The sequence below is a fragment of the Ammospiza nelsoni genome, chromosome 10, assembly GCF_027579445.1.
Source record: "Ammospiza nelsoni isolate bAmmNel1 chromosome 10, bAmmNel1.pri, whole genome shotgun sequence".
Classification (NCBI taxonomy): domain Eukaryota; kingdom Metazoa; phylum Chordata; class Aves; order Passeriformes; family Passerellidae; genus Ammospiza; species Ammospiza nelsoni.
In genome coordinates, this window is record NC_080642.1 from 4,425,618 (window position 1) to 4,437,866 (window position 12,249).

Below are 12,249 nucleotides of genomic sequence, written 5' to 3' on the forward strand. Positions count from 1 at the left end.
GGGAAGGAGAAAGGTGCTTGATTTCCCACTGCCAGTATCTCCTCACTTGCAGCTTGTGGGACCAGCACAGCAAAAGATGCTTTTGCTATTCTCCAGCTGTGCTTGGTGGGGCCCTACTGATTCCACTGTTAGGCAGAAAGGGGGAAAAAGCAGCAAAATCCTTCAGATGTTCATCATTGCTCCAGTACAGACCATCTCTAACTGAACTCATGGTTCCCCAAACAGGAAACATCCTTAGCAGTGTCTGTGCAGTCCCAGTAGAAGATTGCTAATGTCTTAATACATCACTTCAAAGTGAGAGCAGGATAAAAGCCACGGGGACTGAAGGAGGAGCTGATTGTGGGTGTTGGCTGCTGCAGAGAACAGAACAGCTCATGATGCACAGCTGAGCCCTGAGTTCTCTCAGGGAAGCTCTGAACAGTGGGAAAGCACCATGGGGTCCAGCCACCATGTGGAAAATGTGGAAACTTGTCCCCTCCTTTCTGCACAATCACGTGTGGTATATTCCTGCCCAAATCCATCCTTCAGCTGACCAAGCTGTACCTGGCTATCTGCAACACCTTGTTCAGCAAATACTGATCCATAACAGAAAAGTCAGTAACAAAGGGAGCTGCTAATTACAGGACCACAGCTCAGAGTGCTAATGCCACATCCCTGGCTGGATCACCAGAGGGTCCCAACATGATCTCCAAAAAAGCCCAAACAGTCCATAATTATAAGAGATGTGCCTGGAAAAACAGGACATGTCTGGGACAGCATCCAAGCTACATCCCAAGTTAGCTTTCAGTGCATAACCCTGGGTAACCAGAAGATGAGTAGAAGGGGCAGCAGAAGGGAGTGTGCATCCATGCGTTTTGGCAGGACTATCTGCTCAGACTGTTTCATTCAGCATCAAGAGAAATCCTTGTCTGTGCTCTGGGGAAGCTGTGAGAGATGCAGCACAGGCTGGATCCTCACCCAGAGCTTTGTCATCACCAACAGGCCAACCCCTTAACCAGGGGATGCAGGGACATGACCACAGGGTGAGTCTCACAGCCTCACTCTGATGCTTCATCCCACTCCTGCAGGGTCTTGAGGTCACCCTGTGAAAACCAGTGGGGTGGGAAAATGTGTGCATAAAGGAGAGGTGTGAAAAGCAAAGACAGGCACAGCATGAGGAGGGCTCAGCCATGGTGATCAAGCTCCTACAAGAGAAGACTTGATACCAAAAAAGCGTAAAAACAAGGGCAGTATGGGATGTAATGCAAAATCCTCAGGAAGTATCCAAATAAGCTTTGCACAGCCTCCAGAAACTGTAGGCTGAGCACCAGACTTGTCTTTTCATTGTTCCCACAGGAAAACAAAGTCTCAATATTTCTGTTAAATTAGCATGCATGGGCTGGGTATGGAAATTGCTAAACTGTAACAAAAACCATGGTGGGCTCATTAAGTATCAGCACAAATCTATCTGTGGAGCCAGCAAAGGTGGGCCTTCAATATATGCAGCAAAGTACCTGAATTGTGTTAAAAGTAGGACTAAACAGAAGATAAAACAGGATGGAGGCAAGAGGAGTCATTCTGGGAGATTCCCAAGGGGGCTTTGCTGAGGCAGTACATCAAACTACTGCTCCCAACAGCAGAAAGATGCCACAGCTTGGAGCATTTAATTAGAAACCAGACAGAGTGACACAGGTAAGGAATAAATGGTTTGGAGAGCTAATTGGTGGAAGCTGGAGAAGTTCCCCAACAACAGGAAACCTCATCTTCCCTATGATTTTGGCAAAGGGGAAGAGGCCATGTTCTGCTGCTCTTATTAACACTGTGCAGTTCCCAATGTCCTGCTTCCAGGGACAGCATCAAAACGATGCCAGCCCCATGAAACAGAAGAAATGGGCCTTTGTGTTTGAAAGGGAAAGCTAAATCCAGCACTCTTCTCCTTCACCTCAGATAAAAAAATAATATTCTTTTTTACATATCTTTGCTGAAGTTTTGCAGACAGTGCCAGAAGCACTTCAACAAGGTTCTAGAGGGTTTACTTAAAACCAGGCAATAAAAGACAGAGTTTATTCCCTTTTCCCTACCCACTACCTACTCTCAGCCTCCCAGCAGATGGACAAGAGTGACCCAGTTCTGCCCAGAGCTGCAGAGGAACCACCCAGGTGGAAGCCTCTCTCATCAGAGGCAGCTCAGCACATCTGGAACACCTCATCTGCAATCCCACTCATCAAACCTCTTCTTACACTAAAAAGGGCTGGAGAATGATGATGGAATTTTAGAAAAATTAATAGCAAGAGCAGGCACCAGTCTTACTGGAGTCACCACAAAGAGATTAAGGAGAAAGAGTTTGCAAATGGTTCTGAATCTGCACTGCAGACAATGCATGTCTTAATCTTTTCAAGACTATTCAGACTAGCAATAATTAATATTCAAGATCTCACAAGTATTACAATCCTCTCTTTTTGCCTGAGAGAAAAAAATCAGGAAAGAGCAACCCCAAGGGATACAGCCCTGAGCCTGGGGAAAAGCTGTCCAACCCCTGCCTATGCAGAATTAGGGCTCAGCAAAGAACCTCACAACCATCACCCTCTGCATTCACCCCTGACCCTGCAGACTTGTGGACATGGCAGGAAGGAGAATGAGGAGGTGATCTTCAAGGTCCATTCCAAGCCCTTAATTGAATTATATGATTTTATGTCCACAAGCCCCCAGACAGGCTGAACCCCTCCAGGAGGGATTCACTCTCCTTCTCACATGCACTCATGGAAAAACCTCCCCTGTTTGTACAAACACAGACTGCACCGAGCTGGGAGTGCTCCTAGCACAGCTGATGGCATCTCCTGGGTCCCCACCCTGTGCAGCACAACCTGCTGAGTGCATTTCAGACCCAGCCCTGCAGATGCACACGAGCATCACCATCCTCCCTGCTCTCCCTTACCTCCTTGGCCCACGCTGGCTTCTCGCTGGCATTTATCCCTTCTTTGTAATGGTACAGGGGTTTCTTCTCTGCTGGCCTCTGGTCCTGCCTCTGCTGCTGCTGCTGCTGCTGCAGGGACACCAGGTAGTCCCTCTCCTGCTGGAGCTGCCTCTGCAGCCTCTCCGCCTGCCGCTGCTCCTCCAGCTGCTTGCGCTTGTACTCCTGCCCAGGAGAAACACAGTCACACGGTGCCCAGCCAGCCTGCAACCTGCAGATTTATCTGTTTGGGTCAACAATGGGGCCTGAGCAGCTGAAAGGCTGTTTTCTGGCAGAGCTCGCTGATTTGGAAGACGCTGGGGACTGAGCTGTAAAGAATCCCCAAGGAGAGACAGCAGAGCCAGCAAATTCAGAGTTGTGACTCTGCCGGTGATGCTCTGCCCCGTTTGGGAGGAATGGGGGATGTGAGTGCTGCCTTGTCAGGGAAACCCTGCAAAACCCACTGAGGGCTGAGGTTTGCTTAGCAGTTACCACTGACTTTGCCCAAGTTTTTCTGGATAGAGAAAAGAAGGATCAATTCAATGATGTGCCAAGCATCACCTGGTCAAGATGGGGCTCAGAGTAACCTGGTCTAGTGGAAGGTGTCCCTGCCCATGGCAGGGGGTTGGAAAGAGACTGTCTTTAATGTCCCTTCCAACCCAAACCATTTCATGATATTATGGTCAGACAAAACTCAACTGAAGCCAACTCCTCTGTAGGACCAATTAATTGATCCTGAGAAGAGTCAGACTGCAAAGCCAACTGTGTGATCTTTCTGAATCCCTATAGCTCTATGAGTTTAAAGGAGTAAATAATTTTGCGAAGTCCTTTTAAAAGGTAATGGTTTCTGTGAGGGCTTTGGATTTTTTCCTAAATAAAATAGCAAGACAAAAAAAACCCAAACAAACAACCCTGTAGATTAAAAGAAAATGCAGTAAGAGTAACAGCTACCAGCAGTAAAAAGGATAACTCAAACTCAAATTAAATAAAAAAGAGGACATCAAGAATGCAAACAGCACACAAGGGAACAGACAGTGTTCCTGCGAGGAAATTGAAACAAAAGCCCTCACTTAGAACATGAAGAACAGCATGGCAGGGTGGGTTTGATGGATGCAGGCACACAACAGCTGGAACACATCCCAACATGCTGCAAACAGCCTCCAAAACTCCACAGCAGCAACCAGGGCTGCTCCTCTCAGGAGCACACACACACACACACAAACACACCAATGCTGCGGAGGGATGCGATGAGAGCCATGCACCATGAGGGCAGCCAGCCCCAGGCAGAACAGGGCATCCAGGCATGCTGCAGCCATGGAGCAGGACAGGAGGCTCCAGGGAGGGTGGTGACAGCGGCGTCCCCCATGTCTGGGCATGCCAGGAGGCACTGGGGCACACGGGTGCATGCGGACACGACACGGGCAGCAAGCGGCAAGCGTGGCTGTGGCCTCCCATTTACCAGAAGTAGCGCCTGCTCCTGCAACAACTGCTGCTGCAGGATCTCTAACTGCCTCTGCTCCTCCTCTAACTGTCGCCTGATGTACTCCTGGAGGCATGGGCAGCAAGGATCAAAGGAAAAAGAGAGAGAAGGTAAAAGAGCCAGTATTTCCGGGGAGGAAGGAGAATGAGGTGGGCACCCACATCCACCCCGCCCAAGTGATCTGATCAATCAGCCCTGGCACCCTCCATCCCTGCCCAAAGAGCCCAGGGTGTCCACCACTCTACAAGAATGGAAACTGCTGGGGAATGGCAAACATTACTCAAGAATAACAAAAAACCTGACCCCAAGAACAAGCGGGCATGGAAAACCTGCACCAAGTGCCTTCACATCTGTGGGCCAGCAAGTGGATCCACACAGAAATAAACAGCAGTGAAAGCGACGCACGCAGTGTTAACAATTAAGCAATTTGCTCTCAAGTGGTAAAAAAGGAGTGTTTACAGGAAGATCTGTGATGAGAGGCAGAGGAAGGCGTGCTCCCAGCCCGGTACCTGCTCGTGCTCGGCGCGCCGCCGCTCCTCCTCGCGCCGCATCTGCTCCTCGTAGTGCCGGCGCTGCTCCCGCTCCTGCTGCTTCCGCAGCTCCTTCTCCCGCCTCTGTTGCTGTGGGGGGCAGGAGGCTCAGGTCAGCATCCCCATCCCTCTCCCCAGGAGCTCAAAGTCCTTTTTGTCATTGTTTTTGGGGTGTCACCTTGCCCACACACCCAGAGGGCTCCCACCCATCCAAGGAGATCATTGGGTGGTACAGGGACTCCTTGATGCCACTCCATCCTCACACACTCTGGTGCTTGGCACTGGCTGTGGAGAGCCCACAGCATCCTCCTGGCCAGAACTAGATCATTTTATCTCCCACCTGCAGATGAAGCCATGGGGGCAGTGCATGGTCCCCATGTCCCAACATGGCCAACCAGGAGGTTAATGAAGCCTTGGACAGCTGGGAGCTACATGAACCCATTGCCTCTGTCCCTGGATCAGGGACAGAGCCAGGGGACTTACTGCCTACTGAGAGGGAAATGCATTCCTCTTTATGTTTGCTGAGACCAGAAACCAACAAGGAAGACTCAAAATCCAAGGGTTTTTCCTTTTTGAAGCACCAAATGAGCAGGATGGGACTTCCCTTGCTATTGTCAGGTCCTGCCTGTCCCACTCCTCCTGGGTGCATCCCTGCCTGCTCCACTCTGCAGCACCTTTGCTGACAGGGAGTGTTGGGGTGATGACAACCCACAGCCTGCTGTGAGTCACCCTGGGCACACCTGCAGCTCCCACACACCTGCTTTTAACCCAGCCTAACTCCTCCTAAACCACGCTGGGAGCAGGGGCTGGCAGCAGAGTGCTGCAGTGCTGCACAGGCTGCTGGCCAGGGCAGCCCCTCACTGCAGCACACATGCAGCACCGCATGCAGCATCGGCAGAGGGCACTCCAATGCCGGGACTGGCTCTGGAGCTGCCTGCCCTGACTCCATCATCCCCATCATCTCCTTGGTGCAACCACACGGCAGCGGGAAGGCACCCGCTGCAGCAGAAACCTGGCCCTTCTTTCTCCTTCTTTTTTTTCCTGTATTTTTTCCCCTCCCTTGCCGACACACGGTGGCTGAGCAGTGCATGGCAATGTGTCACTGGAGAAGCTGGCACTGCCATGCGTTCTCTAAACCGTGGGGAGGGCTGGAGCCAGCAGCTGAAGAGCTGGCTGAGCACTGCAGAGGCCAAGATGCCTCCGTGTGAAACTGCTGCTCTGCAGGAACCTGCACTGCACAGACTGATTTAAAATCTGTATCAATCTGTAGATACCTATAGAGATACTGTATTTTCCTCCATATTCTATATATTTTTGTCTCTGTGGAGATACACATCCAAGGATATCTTTACAGATAGATATCCATGGAGATAAATCTATCTACAGCTGTTGTAACAAACATTTAAAGACCCCAGCATTTCCATTAGGAGCCACTGCCTGTCCTGTTGCTGCCTCCTCACCCACAGGTAACATCCACATGGACTCCAATGATTTCCTTGAGCTGCAGCACAGCTTTAGTGCCACCTATAGCAATATTTATCAGAGCTGCTCCACTTGCCTCAGGGAAGGAAAAACTGCCTCCAACCTGAAATAACCTGCCAGCTGCAGGCACAGTCCCTGGCACTGCCCACATGGGCAGGGGATGCATGTGCTGCTCTGTGTGCACTCCTGTCCCCACTGGCAACAGGGGAACGTGGGCCTGGGTGCAGCTTTTGGGACTCTGCACTAGAAACTGCAGAGGGCTCACCACCAGGACACAAGCACTCTGCAGCATCCTGGTGGTTTACTGGATTTCTTGGCCTCACCAGTGCTCCCTGATGTCCTCAGGTGCTGGTCACTGCTCCCATGACCTCTGAAGCACACATCTTCAGACTAATGTGTTGAATAAATTACCCTGAGCTTCCAGTCCCAGTTGTGCCACACTGGTTTTGGGGTGGGTTTTAACGGCTGGCTTTTTTAGTTAAACTATCACACTGCTGAATAAGGCACATAATGCTTGTGTAGGCTGGGCTTGGCTGGCAGGAGGCAAGGCCCTGAATATCACAGCTATTTCTTAAATAAAAATCACCCAAACGGGCTTCATTTCAAATCTGGTAGGTGAACAAATCCAAATCCTTCCAAACAAGGAGGCAAAAGCAATTTTCTCATCCTTCCTGGGTACCACATGCCCCAGTGAGCTTGCCCCACTTCTGGCCCCTTTCCTTCCAGGCAGCACCTCACCAGCAGCCTTCTAAAAGCATATTTAACTACAGGAATGAGAACTGAGACCCACAGGGACCACTTTCCTTCAAAGCCAGGCCTGATGCTCTTTTGGATGCTCCAAGGCCCCCTGCACCCTGCTGCAGGCAGGCTCTTGGGGCTGAGGCTCTGAGCAGGATCCAACACACACATTTATGGAGGCCAGCAGAGCAGCACTGCCTGCAGCTCCACAGCACATTTGTCAGGTCACATTATAAGCAGGTCACTTGTCACCATTTGTGGCATTACCAGCACCTTCAGCTGAACACTGCAGCCCAGAAGAGCAGGGCTGAATCAGCTGCCTTCCCTGTATGGCCCCGCTGCAGCAGCTGGCAAACATCTGGAGAGGAGCTGGCACTGCAGTGGGCAAAACCCCAGTCTACCCAGTATCAGGATGATATGGACCATTTTTGAAAGAGGGATTTGGATCAGGGAGATGCAGCTGAAAACAAGTGCATGTAGAAACAAAACCCCCCCCAAACCCCCCCCAAAAAACCCAAAAAACAAATAAACAAACAAAAAACCCCAACAAAACAAACAAACAAAAACAAAAAAAAACCAAAACAAAACCAACAAACAAAACAAAAAAATCCCAAAAACCCCAAAAAACCAATCAAAGATTCAAAGATCTTTCTTTCTTTTCATTGCCTCCTTTTCTCCCTGTTTTCTGACCTCCCTCTCCCACTGCAAGAGCACACTTCCCACATTTCTCCAAGCCTTAAACTACTGTGTGTATTTACACCATCCAGATCCATTATTCATGCAAGGCAAGAGCACCAATTAATTAGGGCTGCATTTATATAACTCTGCAGGTAAAGCTATATGTAGCTGCTTGTAAGCCAGAACGGGATCTTATTTGCACTGCACCAGATATGACAGGTTTTAAATATTGATGAGAGGAGACACACAAAGGCAAAACCTCTGGTGGGGAGGCCCTTGGAGGCCTGGCATGAAACAAGGACTTCAAAGAGCGAGCTCACTTTGCCAGATCAGACACATCCTGGGCTATGAGCAATGAGGGAGCTGCAGCTGCCCCTTGAACCCTGTGAGCTCAGAGAGGCACTGACACCGGCAAGAAGAAGCTCCTGGAAACCCTGGCTTGCTGCTCCCAAACACCAGCATGAGCCAGGAAAGAAGTGGAAGGGGAATTCCAAGTGACAAATGAAAACAAATATTCTAGGTGGCTGCGTTGTTGTGACAGGCTCATTTATCTGAGCCACCAGGGAAAGAGTGACTGTGGCTGGAACATCATCTTTTCTGACACACCAAGCACTGGAGCATGGAGAGGTGTTTCCCACTGGTAGAGAATCTGGGTCAGAATTTCCCACCATGGCAAGCAGGGATCTGATTTGCTCTGAACCACTGCAGAGCTTTTGCTCAGGATCACCATGCAGGGATGCCCCACGCAGGAGGAATCTCATGCTTCAGGAACTATGAGCCCTACATGCTTCCTGACCAAAGAAAAATGAGAGGGACATGAGGTTTAGCTCCTACCTGTACTACAGGGGCTGCTGTAACCCAGCTCTCCCTGGAAATGGGTGCAGGAATGCTGCTGGGACCACTGCAGGGTCCCCATGGACCCCACACCTATGAGGGGGCTGTCATCTTAGTGACAAGGTTCCTACAAGCTATAGGACAACTGCACATGCAGAAGAAAATAACAAACCACCATTTTAGATAACCTAAATTTACCTACAACTAACTGCTGATTTTTTTTTTTTTTATTGCTTTATAAGAGCTTCCAGTCAATGGTGCTCTGCTGGTTAACATTTACAGGAGCTTCAGCAATTTTTTATCCCTTGAACATCCAGCTCTGTAAGTGCACTAACTGGAACCTCAAATGAAAACAGCAAGATGCTTAGATCTGCCTGGTACATTCCCTGTAATGATCTGACCTTCATTTTATATCTAGAATGGAGAAAAATCCACAATTTGGCAGAAAAATGAGGTTATGTAAAGCACTCTCTGACTCCATCTGACCACTGCTGCCAAGGGGTCTGCACAGAGATTTGTCTTGCAGGATCCCCAAAGCTCCTGACCCCAGGATGTGTTATTCCTACAGCTCAGCTGGAGTTTTGGTGGTTAAACCAGTGCATCAAGGCTCATTCTGTGCCAGCAACAAATGGAAGGCTGATTAGGGAACTATATATATCTAATATATGTATATATAGGGAAAAATTAAAATATATTCAAGCCTATTCACCCTTCTGCATGACACAAACATTTTCTGCAGTGCTGTTGGATCTATTGATATTTAATTTCCTAATTTGAGGGTTAGTTCTGGTGCACATTTTGAATTCATGAGACCAACTTTCTGTGCGAGGGAAAACAAAGCTGCAACTCTGCTCCCATGAAAGCCCCGGTTTCAAAGCTGGCTTGGGCATTTTTACTTCCACTGCAATTAAAGACAGCTGCAAATCTAAATCTCTTTGACTGCCTGGAAGAAGATTCAGCCTCAGAGAAGGAAATTGGTCAGCTCCTGAAAAAGGAGACCCAAGTGTCCAACAGATGCAAGGAGACACGCAAAGGATGGCAGCAAGGTCTGCAGGGCACCAGGAAGGCCATAAAGACCTTCCAGAAGACTCCTCACTTGACTTTTTACTATATGCATTTGATGTTATTGTCACAGCAACATCAGGAGATGGTGGATTTCCCCAAAAAAGCCCTAACGTGGGAGGTGCTTTGTGAGAGGTTCAGAAATCCCCATTAAGGAAGATCAAGGTGACAGAAAAAAATGTGATTCTTTCATTTTGAGACACGAGAAAGGGTAGGAGCTCTGCCCCTGCCAGTATTTAAAGACACTGAAAAACCACTAAACAAACCTCCTGAAGGTCTGCACTGATGGGGGAATGGGCCAGTTATCCCACTAAGGCCTTTCTTCAACTCTTTTGCTGTTCATCTCCAGTACAAATTAACTCCAGGTATTTCTGAGCTTGGCATCCCTCTACATCAATCCCTTTGGAGCTGCACTTGGTCCCAAATGCCAACTCACTCCCTCAGCCTGGACACCTCCACAGCATCTTATGATGAGTAGAAGCTCTTTCTGTAAACACAGTAATATGTTTGGCAGCTTGAACAGGCTGACTTGGGAGACCCAAAAGCCACCAGCTCCAAGGGTTTATTTGTCCCGGCTGCTCTGCCGGGATGTGTTTTAAAGGTCAAATTTATTTTGAAAACACAGTAATCTGAGTCTTCCACTGGTCTGTTCCCCCAGAGATCTGTTGGTACCACTGCTGCCTGCTGGAGGCACACCCCATCTTAGTCAGACCATAAAGTAGCATGGAAGAAATCCTGCTCCCATTAACCAAAATAAATCCCTGGCCAAGAAAGCTATTGATGAAAGCTAGTGCAAAGCTGGTGTAGGAAAAAGCAGAGAGGCCCAACAGCAGCAGCCTGGCTGGAGCATCCCTCCACAGCCATGCAGTGTGCTGGGAGCCTCAGGACAGCCACACCACACTCAGCACAACTGTGACAGCTGCTGGTGGCTTCCCATCAGAGGCTTCCCACCCCAAAATACCCAGCAAGGGCAAAGACCAAACTATATCCAAACTACATCCCTGCAGCAGCCATGAAACTTCATTTGCTAATCTCTGCCCTTGCAGATTTTCTGGTTTTGCAGATTCGGGGCACCTTGCAGCTGGCAAAGCCACAGCCAGCCATGCTGGGGAGCATCTGTCCCCACCACTGCCACAACCCACCACGTTTGCAACAGAAGGGCTGTGCCTCTTTCAAGGACTCCAGCTTTAATCCTCACCATAGCAACTCAGCTGCTCCTCGCTCGCCACGCAAACCGTGTCTAATAGAGAGCAGAGCTCATTTTGCTCTGGCTGGATGCAGGTGAGGCTAAGCCTGGCCAGATGGACCTGAGGAAATGGGCACTTGAGAAGATGCTGGGGCTATCACAGCTGCCAGCTGGCCCCAGCATCTGCCCTGATCCTGGCTGAACCCATGGGACAGATCACATCAAGGGGGCAGAGGATGCTCTTCAGCCACAGCCCCCTGCCTTTCCCCACTCCCCTGACATGGCAGGAGCTTCCAAACACCTCTTGGCCAGCTTTGCTCCAGCACATCCCCCTTTCACCTGAGGTCCAAAAGCTGTGAGCCAGCTGGGAAGAAGGCAGTGGGTGAAGGGGCTGTTCCAAGCCATTAGAAAAGGCATTGGGTTTAAATCCTGGCTATGGTGACTTTTAATGACCTGGGGACAGAAGGGAACTGGCAGAGCCCAGGGGACTGAGCACAGCCCAGCCCAGCAAGGCAGCAACTCTGTAGCTCAGGGCAGAGCTCTCCTGCTTAGCAAAGGGATTAGTCCTCCATTCAAAACCTGCCTGGGAAGCAGCAAAGAGAACAATTTTCTTCTGTGAGAACATATTAATACAGCAGCAAGCATTGTATTCATTACAGGATTGCAGTTAATCTGGTGTCTGCTTTTATTCTGCTGTTGTTCTGCTCCTGTACTGCTTGCAGCAAACAGGCTGAGACAAAGGCAGAACCAAGCTCCCTTACAGCAGTCCTCACAAACACCCACTGGGGCAGGGGATTTTGGGGTGCATCTGTGTGCAAGCCTTGTCCTCTCCCAAAGCAGCTTGCCTGCCTTGGGATGGGTGCAGGGCTCTAGCAAACCTTGACCTACAAGTATTGAACACTACAACAGACCTACATATTTACCAGACTGAAAAAATGCTTTGCCTGGGATTTGCCTGTGTTGATTTTTGCCCTGGAGGGGCTCAGAGGACCACCTCGAAGAGGGGCCATACCATCACCATCATCACCATCAGCTGCCTGAAATTCCTTCCTGTCTGTGCCCCTGGCCTGAGGCATTACCCAGTACAGATAAAGGGGGTGGATTGTCTAACACTCCATTTACTGCAAACCCTTTTATCAGACATATTGGTGACCTCTTGAGAAAGCTAGTTTAATGATCCTCAACATATGAACCCTTCAATGAGTCACTTGGCTGAGTTCAGAGCAAGGCTATGGGTGCCTTTTTGAAAAACCCCATCAAAACCCCCAAGAGATGGGGAAAAGCCCCTTTATTTTTTGATTAATTTCTTCAATACAAGAACCAGGAGCTA

The 12,249-nt window shown here is 49.4% G+C and overlaps 1 protein-coding gene across 5 annotated transcripts in view; it reads right to left on the reverse strand.

Moving 5' to 3' along the window:
- TNIK (TRAF2 and NCK interacting kinase) overlaps nt 1-12,249 on the reverse strand; it is a 146,778-nt gene that overhangs the window by 33,356 nt on the left and 101,173 nt on the right. For 4 of the 5 annotated variants that reach the window (XM_059479754.1, XM_059479753.1, XM_059479751.1 and 1 more), the window contains exons 13-15: nt 4,919-5,029; nt 4,389-4,475; nt 2,915-3,115 (exon numbers count right to left, since the gene is read on the reverse strand). In XM_059479754.1, the coding sequence (XP_059335737.1) occupies nt 2,915-3,115; nt 4,389-4,475; nt 4,919-5,029 (399 nt within the window). The remainder of the gene's footprint in view (nt 1-2,914; nt 3,116-4,388; nt 4,476-4,918; nt 5,030-12,249) is intronic. The other variant, XM_059479752.1, reaches the window with a different exon arrangement.